The sequence below is a fragment of the Erpetoichthys calabaricus genome, chromosome 3, assembly GCF_900747795.2.
Source record: "Erpetoichthys calabaricus chromosome 3, fErpCal1.3, whole genome shotgun sequence".
Lineage (NCBI taxonomy): Eukaryota > Metazoa > Chordata > Cladistia > Polypteriformes > Polypteridae > Erpetoichthys > Erpetoichthys calabaricus.
In genome coordinates, this window is record NC_041396.2 from 168,699,177 (window position 1) to 168,727,063 (window position 27,887).

Genomic DNA, 27,887 nt, shown 5'->3' on the forward strand with positions numbered 1-27,887 from the left:
CACCGTGTAGTTAAAGTTAAAGTTTTATCTGTATAATATAATCAACATATTTTGCTGCATTTCATCTTAAAAATGATATCGTCATCATATGTAAATACGCACTTTATAAAGTGGCTCAGGATGTGCAATATTATAACTGTATCATAAGTACAATTACCTCATGGTAACTTGCAAGTACAAACAGTTCTACAAGGAGCACTTGAGCCGCTGTCGTGGATGTGGATCTACGAAAGAGTAGCCACACAGGAACAGTAGCACTGCTTTGACGCTGGGTGCCGCCAATCTGCAAAACCTAACGGACAACTTACATACGACAAGGTATGGGGTACCATGGAAAAGTGCGTGGCTTTACGCCAAGTGTAGGTTTTTATACATCGTGATTTGAACGTGGAAACGTTCTTACGAAACATTTCTGTGCGTACGCACCGTTTATACATGAGGCCCCTGGTCTTTGAAGTGTGCTGTTTTTTTTATTATGATGCTTAAATATTTAAATTTCTCATATTCATCTCTGTATATTTGTTTTTAGAAAGAAAGAAAATGTCAGCGGTTGCATCTTTAAGTAGTAGTGAAGAGGTGATCACCTCCAGACGCACAGAATCGCTCGATGCTCATGAAATTAGCAAACTGATCACTCCTTCAACCACAGGAATGTTTGGAAGAATTAATGTACTTTACTTGCTGTGAGTTTAGGTTTTTGCTTATTTTTTTAATCTAATAATACTAAAATGTAATTAAGATATGTCTCCTGGTGACACCAGGTGAACCTTGAAGTGAATATATTAAAGGCTATTACTAAATTTCCACAAAGTGGTTTAAACACACATCCAGTATTATCTTTTTATTAAAGTTAGTATTTTAAAACTATAATTTTTGCTAACTTTTTTGATGAAATTTATTAGTATGTGTGAATGGATTCTATTCTAAATACAAAAAAGCTACATTCTAATCCTATTCAATGTCCAACAAATGAAAATAGAGAGAGGCCTGTTTATTTATTTAAAGAAATTGTTAATGGTTTACATTAAATTTTACTTACAGTCTACTTATATATTAGATAATTAGCAAACGGTTTTCAAAATACAACTTGTATATATTGTTATAGAAATGAAATGTTTGCTTAATTGGTACATTAATATGTTATGTTTATAAAATGTATTTTATTTACTACCAAGGGAAAAATCAAATCTAGCAGTATCCCTTGAAAATGAGAATAAGGAGATCGTTGCCCATGCTGCATTTCTCGATTATCCCAATCACAGTCTCACTGACCCTGCTGAGTGGGTCCCTTGGATTCAAAGTAATTACAAAAGTAATGAATACACTGTGAGTATTTATTTAAAAAAAGTAACATTTATCCACAGTTTTTGACTAGAGATACTAATCAGGTCTAGAAATAGTACATTGTATCAGATATACAGTAGTATATTTTGAAGTTTTTAATAAGACATTGCCTCAGGAGATTACAGATGGAAAATTGGAAAATGTGGATGCTAATAAGAGTTATATTACTACTACCACTAAGTTCTAAAAGCAAGCAAAAGAAAATTTTATTCACACATTTTAAATAAATGGCAGACTGAGCTGCTTATTTCAGAATGCATTTTGACTCTGATTATTGCTTGGTTACTTTCATGTTTTCATCTTTGTTATTGATTATTCATTGATTTCATTTATTTTTCAGATAATAAAAGATTATATAAATTGACTTAACCAAATTAGCACATCTTATTAGTTGTTTTCTTGATTCCAATTACACATATGCATTGCTGATTCATTTCTCAGGGTCCTTTTAGCCATGTTCAAGACTGAAATATTTAGAAAATATATTTTGTAATAAGAATTCATTTTTTTTTAGCTTTAAAAGTATTTTTTATGGTTCACCTCTATGTTTCCCTGTAACTACCTCAACTCTATGCTTTAAATGTTGTTTTAAAACATATGGCTTTTAAAAATGTTATTTTTAAGGTGCTATGTAAATAAAAAGTATTATTATTATTATAATTATTATTATTAAATACCTCAACACAATGATCTAAGTACTTTAATGAAACAATTAACTCTTATTATTATCAGTGCTTACCACTAGGTGGCACTGATTATCTGTGAATTGTAGTTACAGTTTGGGTAATTTATTTACACAAGTTTAGTAGAACAATGTAATTTTGCTTAATCCAAAGGGAACAATTATATGTTTTTGACACAGCATTTCACTATATTATTTTCATGTAGTAGATAAATTACTACACATCGATGGCTATTGTTTTAAATTAATATTTGATTTTTTATCATATATTTTGCAGCCCTTGAACACTCTGTTCATGCACTTATTTGTGGCACAAGCTGATTATGCTTTAGAAGGTGCTAAAGAAATCATCAGGTGAGAATTAACAAGGACTGCAAAGCACTTATTAATTTATATAAAAAATTATATACATTTGTTAAATATTCAATAAAATCACATGAAAGAATATGAAGATCAAAGACAGTTATAATATCATGTAATATTTTAAGTTATATATTTTCATGTGAATACTAAAGACATGTAGGTTAGGTGCATTGCTGATCCTAAATTGTCCCAAGTGTGTGTGTGTGTGTGTGTGTGCCCTGCAGTGGGCTGGCACCCTGCCCAGGGATTTGTTCCTGCCTTGTGCCCTGTGCTGGCTGGAAGAGGCTCCAGCAGACCCCCATGACCCTGTGTTAGGATATAGCGGGTTGGAAAATGACTGACTGACTAATAATCATAGGACAAAGAGAGGTGCTTTACAGCACAGGACACAGACTGCCATTGAATGAAGCTGCAGAAGCTGCTCTTGAAGCAGTTGAGCAGGTGACATTTTTTCCCACAGTTGAGGCCCCACATAAAAAGCTTGCATTTTCCTATCCTGCACTACATGTTTTTGTCATAGTGTTTATTATTTTGCTTTACTTTTACTCTAAATATTAATTTGTTTTATTTTTATACATTTTAAAAACATATTAAAGAATTACTACACACTAATGTTTATAAGCTAGTAATCAAAAACACAAGACATATTCCATCTACTGATAACTGCTTTATTATATATAAAAGACAGATTTAGATAAGCAAATATTATTTCTTTGCATTATTTATTTACCATTTCCCAATTAAAACCTAGAAATTAGTAATTCTCTTTTTGCTTTTTTTTTTTTTTTTTATCTACAGAACCGTTTTCAATGCTGTCCCAGAACTACATTATATATTTCTTTTCATTCCAAGTACTGTTTCTTTAGGTAAGATTTTTGCATTTTGTCTTAAGGTGTTTTTTTTTTTGTTAAAGCAAAAAAATTATTTTTAAAAATTTGCATTTTAAGAGCCATCACTGGAAGCTGTGTTTGAGCCTGTCCTAGATCCAGAAACAGTGTGTCAATACACTGCTTTTATTGCTCATCGCCATCTGCATTTCCCAGTACTTCGGGTCCGTAAGGCGAGGTGAGTGGTGATATGCACATTTCTGACATTAAAAAGGTTATAGTCATTGTACTGTTATGGTTGGAAAGCCGCATACTAAAATAGGTCTTATTTAAAGAAATGATAATTAAAAAAAATCAGATTTTCTGAAGAAAAAAAAGGAAATGTTTCCAATAAATCCATCAGTTAATTATGGGTCATGTGGTGCTGAGTCAGAGTGGAAGCCTGTCTATCACAAGGTACATTTTTTAATAAGATGTGAAAACTAGAGTGTCCAGTCAAATACATTCATTCAGACATAGCAATAACATGCAAATGGCACACAGAAAATTAACTATTTGCCTGCAACCCGTTATGTGTCAGCCAGATGTACTCCCCTTACTGGGTTACAAACTCTTGTTTTATGTCTTTTATGTTGAGTTTTGAGTCATTGAGGTATGCTAATGTTACCTTTGTTTAATATCTACTTTGTTTTCTATGCTTGTGCTATGTTACATGTGTTTTGTGGGTGGTCCCCCAAAGAGGTGGGGGAAACTGCCAGAAACTGCCCTCTGCCCTATAAATATGGAGGGTCCTGGTGGCTCATAATGCACTTGGGAGTTTTAGTGAGTTAATGTGCTTCTACTGTGCTTATTGTGAATTATTAGACTTTCAACCTGTTTTGTTCTGAATTTTGACCACTCTTTGGATTCCTGTATTGGGACTTTGCTTGCATTGAATTGCCTTTTTGTTTTAGACAACTCCATTTTAGGCTTTTATGCCCTACGGAGTATTTTTGTGAGATAAACCTTTTATTCTGTAAAGATTCTATGTGGCCATTTTTGTATCTAGCTGGGGTTTTTGACAAGATTTTCTCTTTTACTGGGTATGTTTCGAAGTGCTTTTGGGATTTAGGTGCTTTGGGATTCCCAGTCATAACACAACCACAGTGCTGTCCCATTTTAAATAGGCAGGAAGTTTAATTTTTACCTATTTCCTTGTTGTAAAACATTTGGATCTCTTTCTTTTCAGAATTTACATCTAACTGTTGTTATTGAGTTGCAAAAGGAAGAGCTAAAACTGTTTTAAAACAGTTTACCAAGTCAATGCTTTAATTATTTAATTTATTTTATTCAATGGGCTATATGCACAGGATAGTGCTGACATACTTCCAGTAAAATCTCAGCATGCTCAGTCGCTTCCTTTCTCCATACTGCAGCTGTGATTTCTGTTTAGTGGCCAGAATGTCCGCGAAAAAGAAGTGTAAGTTTCAGTGTACAGAGAGCTCTATGGCTGAACATTGTTGTGTACCTGTATGTTCAGCTTCCAGTAAGTACAACAAGGTACTTAGTTTTCATACATTTCCCTCTGAAGTGGAAACTCAATCTAAATGGATCATCGCTATCTGGAGAGAGAGTTTTACAGTTAGTCATTATACCTGAGTTTATAGCCAACATTCTACAAAATAGGATTTTCATGAGGTACAGTATGAGACATGGCTGCAACTGTTGAAGAAGGGAGCAGATGCTGTGTTATTTGAGTGGAACAATTTCTCTGTTCCACTTTCAAGAACGGGGGATTGGGAGAGGAGAAAGCTACCGATGGAGGATGACACACCAGATGAGGAGGATGATAAAATCCTCCAGGACCACGGCTATGCTTCATCTCTGGTTCCAGCAGTTGTCAACCTGGTGCTTGATGAAAATATGTCTTTCAGAGAGGAGACCTTCAGCTGAGAAAACAAATTGAGATACTTTCAATAAAGTAGTGGTTTGGCATTCACCATTTTGCTGGCTCAGACAGAGACATTAGTTTTTTTACAAGGTAAGTTGTCCAGGAGACTTATGATATTACTTATTAAGCTTACACACATATTCACCTGTCCCTGAATAAACTTTAATGAGTAAACACCAAAATTATAGCAAAACATTATTAATCTCACTTTACTCATTTAAAATATTAGTGATCACAGAACATGTGAAAATGAAGCATCAAAACTCAATCTAGTTTCTGTGAATCCCAGTACTTTCATATATTTTTACACACTATGTGATTTATGGGTCTATCATGCAAAATATATGCAGACCTAGTACAGTATATGCTGTATACAATAGGCTATTAGATCATATGAGTCACAGAAACTTGACACACAGGAACCTGTCTCATGAACAAGCCTGCACTGAACCTGCAGGATAACGTACGCACAAACTGTGAGGCTTTTGGCTTTTCCTCATTGATCTGTAACACTGAGCTGTAATGGTAACCTCTCCTTTCTCTGAATCTTTGTTTGAAACTGAATTTGACAAAACTGTTAGGAAACTTGTAACAGGGATTGACACACATTAGCAGTATCACTATGTTAACCTTGACTTGTACACAAACATGCTAATATACCCGGATCTTACCTTTGTAATTGTGGATATTACTTGAAACATATAGTTTGAACCCCTTCTCCTTTTTAGCTCCTGACGTGTGGCATAATGTTTGAATAATGTGACTTACATTGTCTACTGTAAGTCTCGGCACATCTTGAAGTGATCAGGTGAAAATACGCCATAGCTGGTCTATTTTGATATTAGGGCCAGAAATGAAGTAGCAGGCATATGCGGAATCTGGTAGAGAGTATGCATATTGTCAATTAAATAAAGAATTAGAAATTCCAAACAAACTCTAGAAAAATAAAAAGCACTACATTTCAAAATACAAATCTTTAAAGAGAAACAGAAAATTAACAACAACCAGCATGTTACCAAAATTAGCTATTAAACAGCCCTCAGTTAAGTTCAGCACCTGTGGGCAGCAGCTTAATTCAAAAACTCTCCCAAATTTAAAACTAACATAATAGATATGAATTAAGTAACGCATAATAATGCATCACTAATACAGAATTATGCAATGTTCCTGAAGTCAAAAAATTAATGAAAATAAAAATAAAAGCATAAAGGTGAAAACAATTAACAAAGAAAAAGAAAAAATGGGCAGAAAAACATTCAAAAAAGAGCCTCAGTTAAATCCTAACATTGTCAGTACAGTGCCCATAGAAACTTTTCATATATGGGTATTGTCATTTTTATTACTTGATGGCAGAAGGGTATATCAGTTGGTAAATTCTTGACTGGATTGTTTTTATAATGGATTTTAAAAGTGGCACGGTGGCGCAGTGGGTAGCGCTGCTGCCTCACAGGAGACCTGGGTTCGCTTCCCGGCTCCTCCCTGCATGGAGTTTGCATGTTCTCTCCATGTCTGTGTGGGTTTCCTCCGGGTACTCCAGTTTCCTCCTACAGTCCAAAGACTTGCAGGTTAGGTGCATTGATGATTCTAAATTGTGCTTGGTGTGTGGGTGGGTGTTTGTGTGCATGCCCTGCGGTGGGCTGGAACCCTGCCTGGGGTTTGTTTCCTGCCTTGCCCCCTTTGTTGGCTGGGATTGGCTCCAGCGGACCCCTGTGGCCCTGTAGTTGGGATATAGCGGGTTGGACAATGGATGGATGGATGGATTTTAAAAATGACAATAGACTGGAAATCTGAAAACTGAAAAATTCAGGATTGTCTTTGTTATGTAGCTTTTTTATCTGGGTAGTACATGGAAGTATTCTAGCCTGCAATACATGTTTTGGAAACCTACCTTAAGAAAATTGCAAACAGTATTATGTGTCCATCTCTTTATTATGAAGAATTTGTTTTAATTCTTAAAGAACAGAACAGTCAAATCTTTCTAAAACTGACACAATATTAGCCTGCAGATTTTTTGTGATAATGTAATTTGTTTCCAGAATCATAATTATATAAACATCAATGGAAAATGTAGTATTTATTTTCATATGTCATGCTCTTATTTCATACGGAAGTTCCAGGTTTTCTTCATGTTAACATTATCTTTTTCTACTGCAGGACCTTCAAATATTTTACAGCAATATACATATGGAAATACTTTCTTCTATGTACAGAATTTCTAATTTCTTCCTATTGACAAAGTATGTGTTAATATTTAATTTATGTGTCCAGCTGCTACTGTTCGCCTATCACAAATATTTGTAATATCAAAATGAGAGGACAATGTACCAAGACAGGATAGTGCCCTCTCTTAAACAATTGAAGCAAAACCATTCAGCTGAACACATCCTAGGATTGTTACTTTAGAGTACCATAGAGAATTGCCCGTAGACTCTAAGGCTATTGGGTTACTTTGCTACTTTTTCACTTGAAGGTTGCTTATATCAAACACTGTAGACACTAAAAAATTAAAATAAATTGTCTGAAATATAGAATGTTTATACAATGGCAAGTTATCCTTCAAGGAATTTGCAATCAAATTTAAAAGTCAAGTATGATGTCAGTAATTCATAGTAATATGTAAGACAGAAGTCCAAACAATGAAACTGAATAAAATAAGTAGTGCTCCACGCCTATGCACTTGCTTTTGAATTGTGACTGAGAAATAACAAGTGGAAACTGTAGGTTATAGTGATCCCCCTAAAAATACAAAGAGAATCTCTAACATGTCAGTAGATTATAATAAAGTAGATACTGTATATAGAAACCCTTGTTAGGTGTTTCATGCATGAACACAAGATGCAAGATGAATGAATGACTGGGCTCTGTGATGGAATAGAGTGTTGGTTTTTATTTCACACCTGATGCTGCTGCAATATGTCTTGAACCCCACACAATAGGCTTGAACTGAACAAAGTGGGCACAGAACATTGATGGATGTGATTGGATTGTACCAGAAGGAGAAGCTCCATGCTGTAGGTTAATGTAGAAAATAATGATACTTCAGAAATACAGCAAAGAAAAAATGAAAAAAATACAACTAACAAAGTAGTTTAATTAAAGGCAGAAATTATTCACTTTTTGAAAGCTAGTGATATTTTCCAGGAATAATTAATTAATTGTATAATTAATTGTTTATATTTTTATTGTGTCTTCTTCACTGTTAGATATGTTAGTGCATACATAGGAGAAACTGAGTGCATACAAATTTCGTTTCAGGGTTGAAGACCATGATGATCTCATTCCTTTGTTCACACAGCATAACAGTGATCTTTCGGCTATGTATGGAGATTACTTTCTTGCAGAGCTGATTGAAGCACAGAATGAACAAAACCATGCTGTTGTGTGTGAGGTAAGCGTTGAATTAATTACAGACATGTTTTTCTTCTGCATCCTTCAGTTCAACAGCTTATATGATGTGCTATTTGGTGTCATTTTAATTCTATCAAGATTTTATCAATATCGCTATGTCTTACTAAAGCTTAATGATGCTCTTGACTAACTTATAGTATATGCTTAGCCATAAAAGCTTTAGGCAAACAACAAAATAGATTTATTTTCCACTACCTCTTTATTTGAGTGTGTGTTCTTACTCCTACTCTGTTGTTGGTTAAGATTGTGGGGTCCAGTGGCTGTGGGGCATCTGTTGGTGTAGTAATATTCACTGATCTTGACTTTGCTGACGATGCTGTGATCTTCGTGGAGTCAACTGAGGCTCTGATCGGGGCGCTCGAGAGACTGAGCGAGGAGTCTGACTGTGTGGGCTTGCGAGTGTCCTGGACAAAATCCAAGATCCAGGCCTTTAATGACTTCTTAGGCACAGCCATCAGCAGTGTGTTTTTCTGAGGAAGGAGTGTTGACCTTGTGGAGAGGTTTACTTAACTTGGCAGTGACATTCATGTCTCTGGTGACTCTTCCTATGAAGTCAGTAGATGAATTGGGAGAGCATGGGGGGTCATGAGGTCACTGGAAAGGGGTGTGTGGCACTCCTGATATCAATGCAAAAGGATGAAGGTCCAAGTCTTTAGAGTCCTGGTTCTTCCTGTCTTGCTATATGGTTGTGGGACTTGGACGCTATCCAGTGACCTGAGACAAAGAAGGAACTCCTTTGGTACTGTGACTCTCTGGAGAATCCTTGGGTACCGCTGGTTTGACATTGTGTCAAATGAATGGTTGCTCATGGAGTCCCAAATGAGGCACATTACCTGCATTGTGAGGGAGCATCAGTTACGGCACTATGGCCAAGTGATGCGATTCCCCGATGGTGATTTACCTTGTAGGATCCTCATTGTTGGTGACCCGAGTGGCTGGACCAGGCCAAGGGGTCACCCACGTAACACCTGGCTGCGGCAGATAGAAGGTAATTTCCGGAGCGTGGGACTGGACCGCGTGTCTGCCTGGGGAGTTGCCAACTGGGATCCAGAGCTGTTTTGTCGTGTGGTGGGTGCTCAACACACTGTACCAGTGCATGCTCCCCAACTTCACTTGACCTGACCTCTTTATTTATTTTTTTAATATAGGTAAACAACAAAATGTATGGTTCATTGGAGAAAAGTTAAACTGAACTTTTATTTATGCCCTTCGGTGAATTACTTCATGTACTGTATGCTGCACTGGATTATTCTGAGATTCTACATGTAGGTCTCTTCTGCAAAAGGGAAAACTGGTAAAATGCAATTTAACATTGAAAAGTTAGAGACAATATATTGGTTACTAAGCCTTCATGTTTCGTCTTTTGTGCATTTTATTAATGCTTATGGTAACATGCAAGTAGTCAAAGTTATCTGCTTCCCAGTATTGATGAGTAGAAAAAAACACATAGGTGCATTGTTCAGATTAGTACACTTCCCTTAGAGAAATGTTGGTGATATTTTTTTACATTTAGCACAGTCTTTGTCTCATTTTCTGTACTGCTTTCCTTGTACAGCAACAAGGTAGGCAGGACAGACCAGGCTTTTGTGTCACCAGCAACAATATGTAGGTTCTGCTGTGAAAAGCCAGATGCTCTCAAACCATCTGAGGGATGTAATTCTTCAGACACATCCTAAGTCTACTTGTGATTCTCCTACCAGTAGTCACACTGAGGACGTTTCCAGTGGGAGATGTCATTAAAGTGTCCTTGCTAGATACCTGGAGAAGTTAAAATGTCTTCTCTAGATCTGAAGCAGTACTAGGTTTACTCCGATGTCCTAATTAGATGTGGCCATATTAATTTTATTGCTACTTTGAACTTATGACTGCAGGTGTCAGGAAAGGTAGTGGGACATTGTCTAAAACTGATCGTGGCTCCCAGTCTGTTTCCTGAGTTTGGCAAAGCCATTTCACAAAATTAGGAATAAAACTAATCTTGTTATCATCCCAGGACAGAAGGAGAGGTTAAATCAGGAGCTGAAGAAATATCTTGGCTATAATAAAGATCAATTCTTCATCTAACTGTAGTGCAGTTATTTCTATAGTAGAAGAAATACTTATAAATCAAAGGCCAAATGGGTGTCTTCCATTTGAAAATATTTATGGTTAACCATAACTAAACTTAAGATGCTTCATCCATGTTTTCTATACCGTGTTTCTGAATAAAGTTGGGGATGTTTGTGTCGCAGAGAAAGACAACCTGTTAAAAGCCAATGCCTCTGGGAAAAAAAGGCGATTGTAAGTAATACAATTTTACCAAGATACCTGGTTAAGCAGAAAAGATGGATCTCTTCGAGATACTTCTAGTGGAGAGTTCCGTCCTGGAAATTTGCTCCTAGATACATTGATACATTTATAATAATTAATAGTGATTTTACCAGTTAATTATAAGATGGTGTTGCTGCTTACTGCCAAGTTTAATCTTTGTCATATTTAAAACTCATTTGTTTTAGTCCTTATTCTTTGCCATTGACAACACAACTCTCAGTAACAATCAGCAGAATATGAAATCTAGGAAATAAATTAATTGTATGTGTTCTGGTGCAGCAGAGGGTTTCTGTTACAGACATCCATACCCAAGGAAAGAATTAGTGAAAAAAAATGGTTTTAAGCAATTTACTGATTAAAACTCATGCAAATGCTCTGGAAATGAATCTAGTTGTTTCCCTTATGACTTTGAATTTAGTGATCTTCTGTGACTAAGATACAAGACCATTAATTGTTTCCAATCTTTGGCTTTGCCTTTAGTAAAGTCTGTGCAGAGAAAAACCAAGCAAAATGACACCTTTTATTGGCTAACTAAAAAGATTACAATATGCAAGCTTTCGAGGCAACTCAGGCCCCTTCTTCAGGCAAGATGTAATACAGAAACTGGAGTTCCCTATGTTTATATACACACTCTAGGACAAGAAACAACATTGGTAAATATTTAAATGAGAAATTTTAAATGTAAAAAATTAATAGATTCATTCAGGCTAGGGTTAATTTAACAGGAGAGAAAAGAACAATGTATTGTCAAGATCTCTGGATAACATAACTGTCCAACAAAGTCTTCTGAAGTTTGTAATGAGTTTTTTCAAAACAATGTGGGTCTGTAAACAGGTTGTCTGTTATTCTGTGAGATGTAAACAATCCTCATATCTGGCCATAAAACTCTTGTCTTTATTCAATCCATGTTGTAAAGTATTAAATTTTAACATGAGTTTAACTTCCCATTCTTTTCTCTCTTGCTGTGTTCTGATGTTGCCCATAAGCACTGTGACTTTAAAGTCCTTCTCACAGTGTCCATGGCTGTTGAAGTGGGCCGCTATAGGAACATCTGTGTTGCCATGTTTAATGTGGAACCTGTGTAAATTCATTCTCTGGCGGAGTGTTTGTCCAGTTTCCCCCACATAGAGTGCAGTGTCAGGACATTTCATGCAGAAAATTAGGTAGATTACATTAGATGATCTGCAGGAAAATGATCCCTTTATGTGATGTTCAAGTCGGTAGTGTGGTATAACTATACGGTCTGTATCATAGATGTGGGCACATGTTTTGCATCTTTTCTGTAGGCATGGAGATGTGCCATTTTCTGTTGGTTCACTTAGGGAGCCTCGGACAATTAATTGTTGAAGGTTTGGTGGTTGTCTGTATGCCAGGAGGGGAGGTTCAGGAAATACATTTTTCAGTGTTTGGTCATTGTTTAGTATTGGCTGAAGTTCTTTTATAATTTTTCGAAGTGTTTCAAGATGTGGGTTGTAGGTGACAACAAGGGGGATGCGATCCTTGTTGTCTTTGTTTTTATATTCCAGAAGGTTGTCTCTGGGTATGGCAGTAGCTCTTCTTATTTGAGTGTCTGTTGTTTTGGGGGTGTAACCTTGTTTGATGAAATCTTGTCTGAGCTCCTGCAGTTGTTGATCCCGGTCTGTCGTGTCTGAGCAAATACAATTGTACCGTATTGCTTGGCTGAAAATAATGGAGCGCCTTATATGCTTGGGGTGGAAGCTATCACTTTTCAGGTAGGTCCATCTGTCTGTCGGTTTGTGAAAAATAGAAGTTACAAGGGTGTTGTCTTTCAGTTGAACGGTGGTGTCAAGGAAGCTGACTTGTGTTTTTGAGTAATTCAGCTTCAGCTTTATGTTGGGGTGAAAACAATTATATTCATTATGAAAATGGAGGAGGTCCTTCTCACTGGCAGTCCAGATTATGAAGATGTCATCTATGTAACGGAGATACAACATTGGTTTTACGATGCACATTGACATGAAATCTTCCTCCAATTTTGCCATAAAAAGATTTGCATAGTGAGGTGCAAACCGACAGCCCATTGCAGTCCCCATTTGTTGCAAGTAGCAATTCTGTCCAAAAGAGAATAGGTTATGTGTCAGAGTGAATTTTATCATTTCTATTACTGACTTTGTGGGTAAATCATGTTGTTTGAGGTACATTTCACATGCCAATATGCCATCATCATGGGGGATGTTAGTGTAAAGTGCCTCAACATCCATTGTGGCCAGTAAGGTTCCCTCAGGTAAGGGGCCTAAAGCAGACAGTCTTTTTAAGAAGTCAGTGGTGTCCTGGATGTAGCTGGTTGTATTATGGGTGAGGGGTTTAAGGATGTGCTCCACCCAACCTGAAACATTTTCTGTAAGGGAGCCAATTCCTGAGATTATAGGCCTTCCTGGGTTCCCTTCTTTGTGGATTTTAGGAGGCATGTAGAAGTAAGCAATTTTGGGGTTCTCTGGAATTAAACTGTTTACATGATCCCTGATGTCAAGAGGAAAGCTACTTACTATTTTTTTTAGTTCCTTTTTGTAGAGATCTGTTGGGTCTTCTTGCAGTTTGTAATAATGCATAGTATTGGACAATTGTCTTTGTGCCTCCTGTATATAATCTGATGTGTTCATGATGACTAAAGTACCCCCTTTGTCTGCTGGTTTGATAATGATTTCTGTATTTTCCCTTAGTGAATGTATGGCTCTCCGCTCATCCCTAGTAATGTTTTCTATCCGATTTTGTTGCCTGTTTAAGATTCCTGTTTTCACTCTCTGTCGGAAGCAGTCTATATAATTATCCAGGGTAGAGTTTCTGCCAGCTTCTGGTGTCCATGTGGATTTATTGGTGGGGTTGTTGTAACTGCTTGTTGTTGGTTCCTGTGTGTTACTGTTTTCTTTCTTGTGGAAAAATTCTTTTAGTCTGAGTTTTCTGAAGAATTCTTCCATATCACTGCAGAGTCTGATGTTGTCAATGGGCTTTGCAGGACAATATGAGAGTCCCTTTGTAAGTACCGACATCTCTGCTTCATTTGGTGTGTATGAGGAGAGATTAACAATGCAGGTCCGTTGCTCTTTGTTTTTTGCTATTCAGTGTCCAGCTTTCTCTCGTAGTCTATGCAGCTTTTTCTTTTTGTTGACAATAAGGAGTTTCTGGAGTCTTTTGTAATAGCGATGGAGCTCCTTTACCATCTCCTGCCTGTCATTTCCAAGGAGCAGGATGAGGTCTTGGATCTCTCTTTGCGTGTTCTTCTTGATGTTGTAGAAAATTTGGATTAAGTGGTTTCTTATCCTTGCAGATGTCCTAAAACAAAGTTGCTCTGCAAACCGAGTATTGTAAGTGTGAATGGTTGGATTCCTTATCATGATGCCTTTCGGCATGATGTCTCGAAAGCTTGCATATTGCATATTGTAATCTTTTTAGCTAGCCAATAAAAGGTGTCATTTTGCTTGGCTTTTCTCTTCATTCATAATGGCTAACACGGTACAACACCCTAGTACTGTAATGTCTGTGCCAAATGATTAAGAACATTTGTTTTATTTTGCCTAATGACATTAGTTAGTCTTTGTGAAAAATTACTTGGGGATATTTCTAATCCTGAAAGTGAAGAGTGAAGAATATACAAGGATATTGTTTAATGAAAGCTTATTGTCACACTAGAACAAATTACATTACTGTTTAAGTAAGCATTTTAGAACAAGGATGAGTAATCCTATAAAAAGTATTTAAATTAGAAGTTCAGAAGTATATTTTTGGGAACCACAATGCCTACTGGTTTTCACAACAGTCAGTAAACTTTGTTGTCATAGTAATTTATTTCTATACAAGGTGGTATTTTAATCAGTTAGCCTTAAACTGTCTGTTGTTATTTTAGTTTTAATCTTGATTAATGTAATTATACATCATTTCTTATATGTTTAAATAATCATATTATTTGCTCTTTTCCCCTTTAATTAAAAGAACATGTGATATCTTTACTTAGTGAGAATCATATTTTTATTGTGTTATTTGTTAATTTCTCAATAGTGCATGTTCTAAATTAGATTTACACAAATGTTTATCTGTGAATGTTGCAGAAGTAATGGGATTCTAGTGGAACATTTATTAACACTCTCCTAAATACAATATGTCATAGGCAAACATAGTGCTTTGAAAAAGTATCTACCCAGAAATAGCTCTGTCACCTTTAAAAGGCTTGCAAACAGGGATTTCAATGCAGTTATGTTATTATGCTATTATTCTTTAGAAATGTGCCACCTCCAGAAGCCATGACATCTAATAATGTTTTTGCATAATGTTTGCAGTGGCAGCTGGTGAAAAAAATTTGGGAGTGGGGACAGATTTTGCGTGCACAAACTGAAGTACTTATCTATTATATAGTGCCTTTCATACCTATTTATTAAATAGTGCTTTTCATATCTATCTATCTATCTATCTATCTATCTATCTATCTATCTATCTATCTATCTATCTATCTATCTATCTATCTATCTATCTATCTATCTATCTATCTATCTATCTATCTATCTATCTATCTAGTCATTCCACATGCTCTTGTGGTATTCACCATAGTGCCAATGCACATCTTGGCATTTCCACTACTAGACCCATAGGACAAATCCAAGCTAAAATGTATTACACCTTTTCCACCATGCTGCCCAATCTGATCCCAGCTTTCCCATTTCTACTGTGCTCCAAAACTTCAGTCCATTACATCAACATTCTCCTTGTTCTTCCCATAACTTGCCCTATAGATATGAAAAGAAACAGGTGCACCTATCACCCATATTATATACTACAGCTGTCTGTAAATTGCCCAATCCTTTGCCAACTTGCCCAGTGCCCATTGTGCCAAAACCCAGACCATCCACATCCTCATTTCCATAATCTTCCAATACATGCAATTTCATCTGACCTATAACAAATGCATAGCACAAGTCCAATCCAAATCTTATTCTGCTTCTGCTAATAGAGTGTCCAGTCCTTGGCCATGTCCACTGTATTCCATAAATCCACATCATACAATCACTAGTCCTCTTATTTTTCTCACGTCTTACATCCCAGTTTATCATTTACCACACCCACAGAGTCATTCCCACCCTAATTTTATTCAATACTTGCTGGCAGTCTGCCCAGTCCTAGGCAAATTTGCCAGGCTTATCTCACCTTGGAACAAATTCACATTGTAAGATCCACAGACCCCCACATCTTAAAAATAACTTGCCCTCCAACCTGTCTTGTACTACATCCATAGGACAAGTCCAACTTAAATCTTATTCTGCCTTTACGCTCAGGATAGGTGTATTTCCTTGAATATAAATTTTGCCATCTTTTCTTTCATGCTTGAAATTTTTCATTTACTTTCTGATTAAATTGAGTAATTTCACTAAGTCTGCCAAAATAATTAGCTTCAAACTATTGTCTGTATCAATGTTTCCCAATCTTTTCTTCTGTAGTGGCACATTTTTTGCAACCACAATCATCCCTTGACACACCACTGTTTTAATAACCACAAACACATTATGTCTCATACACATGCTCAACTGCCCGAAGGGTCGAGGCAACTGGAGAAGCCGGTAAAAAGCAGCTCTAAGATCAGTGTTTGATATGGCACTTAGTGAACACTTTGGTGGCGTTTCCAAGCTGTTTCACCCTTTTGCCTGCTCCTGTCTGGCTCAGAGGCAGCTCATATGCCCACTATCCACCAGCGCTGTGAGGCTTGCTGGCAACCACACACTCAGGGCAGATGGACCCCAATAGCTTTGAGACGCATTTAAAGTGCTCTAAATGATGTGTCTGCAACATAGTGATCATGGAGCTGCTTTTATGCCAGCTTAACCAGGTAGACCTGTCCTCCTCATATAGGTCTCAACCACCTGTGGAGATTGTCCATCTCAGGTTCACACCCAAGTGTGCCACACTATTATTTCCACGGCACACCTGGGTAGCTCTCATGGTGCACCATGGTGCCATGGCACACTGGTTGAAAAACACTGCTGTAGATGATTACTGCTACTTTCATGGTGCTTGCATTTTTCAGAAAGATGTCTTGTACCTACGATCTTGTCCACAACACTTTGACACTGTGAAACAGCAAACAGGGAAAGCAAAAAAAGGCATTGCTTACATCACACCCAGTTAGCCAACTCCATTTGTCATAACGAGCAGGAAAATGTTTGCGTGTAAGTCAATTCTTAAGTCATTTCGGTCCAGTCCAAGTTCCTTTATCTTCTTTTTTTCTTCAGGTGAATGATACATGAAGGGGTATTTCATTAAAGAAATAAGCAAAATTTCTTTGATTTCTTAACTTCAGCTTGAAGTTGCCATCTCTGTAAAGTCGTGCTTACTCATCTGTAGTTACATTAATGGCAGGTGTGAACTGTGAACCATTGATGTGAACTTGAAATAGTGCGTCAATGATTGTCCAATCATATTAGATTAAAAAACAATACTAATTCTCTGCCAATTAATGTGGGAGTGTCCGGGACGCAGAGTTGTGTCCCCAGAAAAATATGAAAGCAAACAATTAAAAGGCAGTCTCAGGTCACCTGCTTGCCAAAAGATCAAGAACTTACATACACTCTCATTTGGCCAGTATCATTCACTCAGGAAATATAGGTATTCATACAGAAATTAAAGAAGTGCAAGTCGGAACCAATTTTTAATGGATGTTGTCCTGCACTGACTCCAGGCAAATTGTGCAAATAAACAAATATATTTAGTTATTATTATACATTAATTAATTTAAGTAGAGTTTTTAAAATATTTGGAGGGGGGTGCCCCACATTACACCAGATTTTGATTAAACTAAAATCCAGACTCAGACTAGATCACTTCATTTTAAGCAAATACAGTGTTGCTCAGATAGTGTACTTTAAATTATTATCTTGCTGAAACACCCTTTGTTTGTGTTTGCCGGCAGAGGGAGCTCATCTTTTTATTACATCTTTTCATTACTGTATACCTTTCATGTTTCTGTCAGTTATTACTACTAAAAAGTATTTCCATGACACAAAGCTACCCTAATCCTTCATTACTGTGTACATGTTGTGACTTTTGTAAAGTACAGTAATCCCTCCTCCATCGCGGGGGTTGCGTTCCAGAGCCACCCGCGAAATAAGAAAATCCGCGAAGTAGAAACCATATGTTTATATGGTGTTTTTTATATTGTCATGCTTGGGTCACAGATTTGCGCAGAAACACAGGAGGTTGTAGAGAGACAGGAACGTTATTCAAACACTGCAAACAAACATTTGTCTCTTTTTCAAAAGTTTAAACTGTGCTCCATGACAAGACAGAGATGACAGTTCCGTCTCACACTTAAAAGAATGCAAACATATCTTCCTCTTCAAAGGAAACAGAGAGGAAAGCAAACAAATCAATAGGGCTGTATGCAAAGCACCGCCGGTACAAAGCTGTTGAAGGCGGCAGCTCATACCCCCTCCGTCAGGAGCAGGGAGAGAGAAAGAGAGAGAGAGACAGAGAAAAACAAAGTCAAAAATCAATACGTGCCCTTTGAGCTTTTCAGTATGCGAAGCACCGTGCAGCGTGTCCTTCAGGAAGCAGCTGCACACAGAAGGTAGCAACGTGAAGATAATCTTTCAGCATTTTTAGACGAGCGTCCGTATCGTCTAGGTGTGCGAACAGCCCCCCTGCTCACACCCCCTATGTCAGGATCAGAGAAAGTCAGAGCAAGAGAGACAGAGAAAAGTAAGTTGGGTAGCTTCTCAGCCATCTGCCAATAGCGTCCCTTGTATGAAATCAACTGGGCAAACCAACTGAGGAAGCATGTACCAGAAATTAAAAGACCCATTGTCCTCAGAAATCCGTGAACCAGCAAAAAATCCGCGATATATATTTAAATATGCTTACATATAAAATCCGCGATAGAGTGAAGCCGCGAAAGGCGAAGCGCGATATAGCGAGGGATCACTGTAATTGATTTGTGCCACACATGTCTTTATATATACAGTAATACACTAACGTGGCTGTTCGTTTATCTGTCCAGGATTTTAAATTACATGTAGCTTGCAAACCGTTTTACCTATTGACCTGAAATTTGGTACACATATACTACGTGACGTCTATTATCCGCTTTTGGGGCGATGGTTGACCTCCAAGGTTATTCCTCTTTTTATTTTTATTTTATTTTATTGTAGAATCAACTCTTGGCAGTGGCCAACAGGGCGGCTGTGTGGCGCATGCATACAGGCGCGTTCTCATCCTTACCACCTTTGCCATCACTTCCCCTACCTCTTCATATGTTAAATCATTCATGAGGCAGATTGAAGACTTAAGTGCTAGCTTAAGTGAAAAATTAAAGAAAACTTACCAAGTAATTGCAATACAAACACTCACTTAATCAATTTTAATGCAAAAGATGCCAACGAAAGAAGAGTAGAAGTGGGCCGCTAGGGTGGAGAAAAGAAGAGATGCTCAGGAACCAGCAAGCGCATCAACCTCTGAGGAAGCAAATGCTAAACATACAGAGAAAGAGTATGAAAACTATGAATGCTCAAGTCAAGTGTATTCACTGCACGTTATTGTGCAGTGCCCCGTTACAGGTCACTACATATTTTGCCTAGAAATATCCACACTAACCTCAAACAACTATAGTTTCTACCATATATACTATATTTTATAAAAATGTTGAAGGATAAAATGCAAGAGTTTTGTGAGCCAGGTATACTTTTTTTGCCCCTCTTGCCCTTCTTGTGCCATGCTTTAGATACATATTCATCAATCAAAGCTACAGCTAAATCATTCAGAGCCAAAATTGATCCAATAGAACATTCCAGAAAATATTCCCTTCTTGTCTGTCAACCATGATCTAGGCAGCACAGTTGTAATTGTGTATTTTTTTTCCACTTCTGTACAATGAGCTGCACTAAACTGAGATTAGCTATATTATAGTCGATTATACAGAATGATTGTATTTATCCTGGCAAAATAATATATATTAGGTGATGCGGTAATTTTTCTCACAAGAGGAGTCCCTCAGAAAATTGTGAGATTTCTTAAAATAAAATTATTTACAATTATAAATGGGATTACTTTTGATACATTAGATCAATGATGAAAAAACTCCTTGTGCAAACATTTTCAAATGTATCATCTCACAGAACAAACTTGAAAAAGCTAATGGGGGTGGCATACTTTTCAGTACTCCAGTTTACCATTAATTATGACAAGGTAATAGTAATCATGAAACGTAAAACTTTGGGTAAGCAGAAAACTAGTATAAGTGAATACATTTCTAGATCAATTTTGTGAATTATACAAAAGATAGGTATATTCTTCATCACAGTTGTATCAAAGGGCCTTATGTACAAAGGGTGGGTACACACAAAAATGTTGCGTTGTCCATTTCCATGCTCAGTTCAAGTTGTATAAAAAATAAACTTGACATAAAGCCACTGCCATTTTCACGGCAGCCTCACACCATGCATATGCACTTTTCTGCTCAGTTTTGCAAACTGGTGGCACCGAGCATCAAAGCAATGCTATTGTCTCTGTGGTCTTTTTTAGATTCACATCCATGATGTTAGCTGTATCAAATACACCAAAATTAATTGCATATCGTTTACAAATTTAAGGCATTTGACTGTAATCATTCTCTAACAATATAATGGTGCACAGAATGGCCATAGTTTTCCAAATACCATAGCTTCTTTAGCGTTGTTACTCTCTACACCTCTGAGAGTATTTTAATCCATGGTATCTATGTGTAGTGTCACAGCTACATAGCAGCTGATCAGAAAGCAGGTTGTGTCAAGTGCACGGACCTCAAGGCTCAGAAACAGTTTCATCCCAAGAGCTATAAACGTACTCCATCAGTCCATCAAGTGCTCCTGGCAGAACTGTTTGTACTTATAATTACAATTACTTTACTGTAAATTTACACTACAACTGTAATATTGCGCAACCTGGGCCACTTTATGAACCATTTGCACTATCTGCACTATATGTAAATGTAAATTGTACTTATGCTTTCATATTGTGTATTTTTCATTGTTTTTTTTATCATTTTTAATTATTTTATAGGAAATTAGTTTAAGGAGGAGTTGCATATTGAATCTCATTGTACCATACAATGAAAATAAAGGAATGCAATACAATTCAATAAAAGAGAGTGCAAATTTACAAATGATGATCCCTGGCTTCTAAGTCAATTTAGATTTCCAAGAGCTTGTGTGGAGTTATGTGCTGTTAGAATACTAGGATGTATACTTGATATCATTTTTATGATATCAGTATAAAAGTATGTATATTACATTTTACAGATAAATTGTTAACTTAATTTAAATAAATTTTATTGTTAATAATAAAACATGTGGGGGAATTGTGTTGTAGCAGTAGCAAATAGGAAGATGTTTATTGTGTGGTGACTGGTTACGTGGAAAATAAAACAGTAGAACAGGAATTGGGTGTTGGTACGTTTGACAGAGACAGTACTGCTAAAATAAAGAATAAAGAAAGCTCATCCAGAAGAACATCCATTAAATTCCCAGGACACCTGCAAAAGCAGCTGTACATCAATGCAGAGAACATTTATGGCAGTTGTGACAAGGCTCCAAGAGGCTAGATGTATGAATAAGTATCCCACTGGTTTAATTGAAATAACATGTAAATGTTGGGTTTGTGAACTGGTGGTCAGGGACACAAGCACAGAATTCAATGGATATTCTTCTAAGCGGTGAATGAAATGTATTCTGTGTGTCGATCACTGCCTGCATGCTCTTATTGGTGTAAGAGAAATCCAGTTTAAGAAGCACGTACCAATTAACAACTGGGTCGGGGAACACTTAGAATACGAACCATTTAACATGCTGCTTTAATTAAAATGGGGTTTGAGAAACTTCAGTAAATTAAACATTGATTTTAAGATGAAGTTTATAATGTTTACTTTAATGACAAAATAAACTATGAGATAAAAGTGGAAATTTCCAGATTAAAGCCACAATATAGTACATTTTTCCTTGCCTATACTTCACTGAGCAGGACCTAAATTTTGTATATGCTTAATTTCTTCTTTATTCCACATGCTTTTGCCATTATTTTTTAACAAAACACTAAACGGAAGTGGCTATTTATATTGATTTACTATTCAAATATGCAAAATTCTGAGAGGAGTTGGGGTGGGGCTGTTGGCACGTGCATGTTTGTTAAAATTCACGTTCATTGGGATTTATAAAGGGGAAGTGTATGGAACTTTGCTTACGTACAATTTTTTTTGTGTGTACGCACATTTCCAGTTTTGTCCATACACCACGTTTTAGTGTGAATTCTACAGTTCTACGAATGACGTTATACATGAAGCCCAAAGTCCCCAAGAATTGCTAGTGTGGCCTTAATATATGGTTAATTCAGACAAGATATTATTAGAATTATTATTAACTCTATATATTGTTATGGAGGTCTATACACTATTGGTACAGAAGTTTATTGTTCAGATACTGAAAAGTAAATAAGTGAAGTGGTAAAAAGGTGTTTAATTTCAGGAGTAATTTGGAAAATTAGCACTGTGCTGTAGTGTGAGGAAGTTTTTGAACAAAGATTAAACTGAAATGTGTAGGAAAAATTTCTGAATCTTTAAAGTTCTAGTGAGTAGAATCAAACAAGAATGAAGTTAAAACAGCTACTTGTATTATAAATACATAGGTGAAACTTGAAGCCATATGTATAAAGGGCCTGAAAGAGAAAACTGAAGTAACTGAAAATTTATACAATTGCATCAGTTATCAATATGGTTCAAGTAATTCACATAAATGAGATGCACAAACCTGGAAATCACTTGTAGCCAGTTGACTTGAGAAGAAACCTCACAAACTCATCTTAACACCTTCAACATTATAAACTAATAACAAGATATTCCCTTAACAAAATTATTAAATCAATTTTTATGGATCATACAGAATTACACATTTTGCCACTAAAATCATCCCTTTTTGATTTGTTTTTCGTAAAATGTATCAACGTGTTATTCAAGACCAGGTCCTTCCCAATTAGCAATCAGCATTTTCATTATAGAGATCATTATGGCACTTACAGAGCATCTTCTCACATAGTCAGAAAATTATGAGCTTCTTTTTTCTAGTAAAATGGTACATCTAGTACCTCAGTTAATAAGCTTGAGTTGCACAGTATCATGAATTCAAATGTATTATTATAAATTATGCAGTTTATCTGTTAATGGGTTCATTTCTTCAATCTTATTTTCTTTAAATATCATACAAGGTAACACTCCTCTCCTAAATGCTCAAAAGCACTTTTTCCAAGACGCAGAGACATTTGCATGGACTACTAATTTATTTAAGAGCGTGTACAGGTTATTTAATGGAGCAGGTTTCATGTTATTGTAATGAACTCAAACTCATGTCCCTTGTACTTCTACTCCTTTTCATTTCTTTTAGAAAGTACAGCTCTCTGATATTGCTTTTAGTGAAATGATATTTTCTGATGAGTTTCATAGTCATGCATTTGAAACAATAAATGCTAGACATAATTGAAAGGTATATCATATACAGTCATATGAAAAAGTTTGAGAACCCCTTTCAGCCTGCATAATAATTTACTCTACTTTCAACAAAAAAGATAACAGTGCAGTGGTATGTCTTTCATTTCCTAGGAACATTTGAGTACTGGGGTGTTTTCTGAACAGATTTTTAGTGAAGCAGTATTTAGTTGTATGAAATGAAATCAAATGTGAAAAACTGGCTGTGCAAAAATTTGGGTACCCTTGTAATTTTGCTGATTTGAATGCATGTAACTGCTCAATACTGATTACTTGCAACACCAAATTGGTTGGATTAGCTCGTTAAGCCTTGAATTTCATAGACAGGTGTGTCCAATCATGAGAAAAGGTATTTAAGGTGGTCAATTGCAAGTTGTGCTTCCCTTTGACCCTCCTGTGAAGAGTGACAGCATGGGATCCTCAAGTCAACTCTCAAAAGATCTGAAAACAAAGATTGTTCAGTATCATGGTTTAGGGGAAGGCTACAAAAAGCTATCTCAGAGGTTTAAACTGTCCGCTTCAACTGTAAGGAATGTAATCAGGAAATGGAAGGTAATAGGCACAGTTGCTGTTAAACCCAGGTCTGGTAGGCCAAGAAAAATACAGGAGTGGCATATGCGCAGGATTGTGAGAATGGTTACAGACAACCCACAGATCATCTCCAAAGACCTGCAAGAACATCTTGCTGCAGATGGTGCATCTGTACATCGTTCTACAGTTCAGTGCAATTTGCACAAAGAACATCTGTATGGCAGGGTGATGAGAAAGAAGCCCTTTCTGCACTCACACCACAAACAGTGTCGCTTGATGTATGCAAATGCTCATTTAGACAAGCCAGATTCATTTTGGAAAAAAGTACTTTGGACTGATGAGACAAAAATTTAGTTATTTGGTCATAACAAAAAGCGCTTTGCATGGCGGAAGAAGAACACCGCATTCCAAGAAAAACACCTGCTACCTACTGTCAAATTTGGTTGAGGTTCCATCGTGCTGTTAGGCTGTGTGGCTAGTTCAGGGACTGGGGCCTTTGTTAAAGTCGAGGGTCAGATGAATTCAACCCAATATCAACAAATTCTTCAGGGTAATGTTCAAGCATCAGTCACAAAGTTGAAGTAACACAGGGGTTGGATATTCCAACAAGACAATGACCCAAAACACAGTTCGAAATCTACAAAGGCCTTCACAGTCCCCTGACTTGAATATCATCGAAAATCTATGGGATGATTTGAAGCAGGCTGTCCATGCTCAGCAGCCATCAAATTTAACTGAACTGGAGAGATGTTGTATGGAAGAATGGTCAAAAATACCTCCATCCAGAATCCAGACACTCATCAAAGGCTATAGGAGGTGTCTAGAGGCTGTTATATTTGCAAAAGGAGGCTCAACTAAGTATTGATGTAATATCTCTGTTGGGGTGCCCAAATTTATGCACCTAATTTTGTTATGATGCATATTGCATATTTTCTGTTAATCCAATAAACTTAATGTCACTGCTGAAATACTACTGTTTCCATAAGGCATGTCATATATTAAAAGGAAGTTGCTACTTTGAAAGCTCATCCAATGATAAACAAAAATCCAAAGAATTAAGAGGGGTTCCCAAAATTTTTCATATGACTGTATTTCACCCATTTGGATGAGTCTTAATTATGTTATATGCTCTATTCAAAAACATTAATGGACATTCTGCTTAGAAAGAACTTTATAAAAGTGACAATGTAATAAATAACAGAAAAGCATAACTTGCCAATATTGCTAATATTCATATAGTTGTTTTTGTCTTGTTTTTTGATTGGGATAAATTCACATTTCAGGAATCAGTTTTAAAATGTACAGAATCTTTTCCCTGCATTTGAACAAAAACCTCACTAAAACAACATAGGAAAATGCCTTCTTTGCCACTTTTTCGGTGAATCTTGGAATTTTTTTCCATGACATATGTACTTCATCAGGATTATTAATCAGCCATATTGACTGAAGGTTTACGTAAATGTCAGGTAACAAGGGGAATGGCATTTTTAGTTTTGTAAATGTTAAGGCAGCATGTTTTGTTTACAATTAGAGCCTTGTATTGAGGTGGTTTCATTGAATATGTCATAGCCATGGAAGCTTTACCTATCTACCTACCTACCTACCTACCTACCTACCTACCTACCTACCTACCTACCTACCTACCTACCTACCTACCTGTCTGTCTGTCTGTCTAATTGTTGAGTGCTACATCAGAAACAGATCCAAGGAAAATCTAATTATCATGTTATCATAAGGCTTTTCTACTGCAAGCATTTGTAGATAGTCAGAAAGTAGATAGGTGCTATATACTAAATAAAAACAAAATTACATATCGAATATTCCATGTTAGTCTAAAATGAAGAAACCCATTTAGTCCTTCTACGCAAGAAATACAGTTGAAAATAACTGATTAAATACTGACTATTAGACAACAACAAATGAAAAGATGTTAATTCATGCAATTAAACAATTAGTAACAAATATAACACAACAAAACATTTCTTTCAATAAAACATGAGAGCCATGTACATTAACAACTAACTGCACACTCTTTATTTTTAAATACTCCCCATTCCTTATTTTTTTAACAGTATGGTATAATGATGTTTAAAAACTGACAAATATACTAAATAGCTTGAGAGACCACATAAACAGCAATGCTTAGGGGACTGGATAATGTAAAGAAACGTCTGTTCACTTTCAGAGATATCAAAGTTCATTATGATGTCATGATGAGCCTTGGATGGCCCACATATGCACTAAAGTTTTGATATTCCATATCAGATTAATGGTTTATGCTTACAACATCTCTTGTACATGAAACAATATTCTTTGAAGGAATTAAAGCACACCATTTCCCCTGTTTACACCTCTACAGTTCACAGAAATTGCCAAGTAAAGGGATGCATTCTTTATTTGACATTGTTATGTAATCACCCACTTCCCAAATCAGTATCTTTACATGTTAACTCACTGGAACAACATAAAGTCCCCAGCAAAACATTAAAACATTAAAAATAAAGACAAAAAAATTACAAAAAACACAAAATCAACAAAAAAATGTGCTCAACTGGCCATGAGATCTCACAGTCCCTGGAATCTTGTGGTAAGTACAGTAATTGAGCAAAACATTCTAATGGACCAGGAATCACACCAATGGCTTCTTGAACTGCAGGGCTGATAGTAAGGCAGTGTTGAGGTAGTCACTGAGGTGATTGTCATCTTCAATTTTCTCTTCAGTCTCTCTGTTGTATTGGTATGAATTGGTACAACACAACTGAATTAGTTAACTAGGACCCCATTCAATCTCAACATGTTTTAGAAGCAATATGGAGCCTTAACAAGAGTTCAATACATGATGTAAAAACTTCTGTCAGACCCTACAAAGGTATGGTTTACTCATTTGACTCTCTATGGTTAGTGTCAGATGCATGTTTGAGAACATCCGCATTTATTTACTATACATGTTTTGGAATATTTTTTTTACTTCCATTTTTGAGTAATTAACTATTACATTGATGATGTCACCACTCCCACCATTTTTTGAGTTCCCTTTTCTATGGTTGCTGCTTTTTTCTACATTATTCCCATGGAGACAGCCATATTGTTTACAAGGAACGACTGTTTTTGGTAGCATTACACAAATTTTCCAGCCTTTCGTTGATCCTGTCCCAACTTTTTTGATACATATTGCTAGCATCAAATTTAAAAAGAGCATATATTTAAAAAAAAAACAATCAAATTTCTCAGTTTCAACATTTGGTATGTTGTCTTTGTATTATTTTCAATTAAATATAGGGTGTACATGATTTGCAAATCATCACATTCTGTTTTTTCTTCATTTTACACACTGTTCCAACATTTTGTAATATTATATGCTATCAAGCAGATAATGTAATAAGAAAAACAGAAACATGTAGTACCCTGTATTGTGAAATAGAAGTTAATTAGTTTTCAATATTATTTTTTTAAAAATTTCATTTTTTATTATTCTTCGTCAATTTTTCTTTAATATTTATCCCATTACCAGTTTTTAAATATTTATATGTCTGCTTTTTGACAGTACATAAAAAAGAATGTTGAAAACAATAAAAAGGAAATTACAAATATTCTGACAAATTATTTTAAAAGAACATAATAACATGTATTGAAAAATGTAGATTGTTCATTCTGCTGCATCAACCCATTATTCATGTTTTCAATGAAAGCGATCATAGCCAAGATTTAATTGTATCCAGAATGCTCATCTTATCTTGTGTTTTGGTAATCTAAACAGCATTTTGTATCTGTTGTCTAAGAAGGGTAATTTGTTAATAAACATTAAATTGTATTTATCTGCTCAGTCTGAAGGTCTTTATCAATAATGGTCTGATATTTTAATAATCTTTTTTAGCCTTGCATTTATGTTTTGACAAATGTGTTTAATTTTTAAAGGTGCTCTTGTATTATTCCTGTTTATTTTAAAATGTTTCCATTTTGGTACTGGTATCTAAATAGCAATCCAAAAAGTAA

General features: G+C 36.1%; 1 protein-coding gene across 1 annotated transcript in view; it reads left to right on the top strand.

The window, feature by feature from the left end:
• Positions 1 to 529: 529 nt before the first annotated feature.
• cfap61 (cilia and flagella associated protein 61) overlaps positions 530 to 27,887 on the top strand; it is a 208,715-nt gene continuing 181,357 nt past the window's right edge. The window contains exons 1-6 of the mRNA XM_051925561.1: positions 530 to 683; positions 1,176 to 1,326; positions 2,304 to 2,380; positions 3,188 to 3,255; positions 3,337 to 3,454; positions 8,402 to 8,534. Of these exons, the coding sequence (XP_051781521.1) occupies positions 541 to 683; positions 1,176 to 1,326; positions 2,304 to 2,380; positions 3,188 to 3,255; positions 3,337 to 3,454; positions 8,402 to 8,534 (690 nt within the window). The 5' untranslated portion in view covers positions 530 to 540. The remainder of the gene's footprint in view (positions 684 to 1,175; positions 1,327 to 2,303; positions 2,381 to 3,187; positions 3,256 to 3,336; positions 3,455 to 8,401; positions 8,535 to 27,887) is intronic.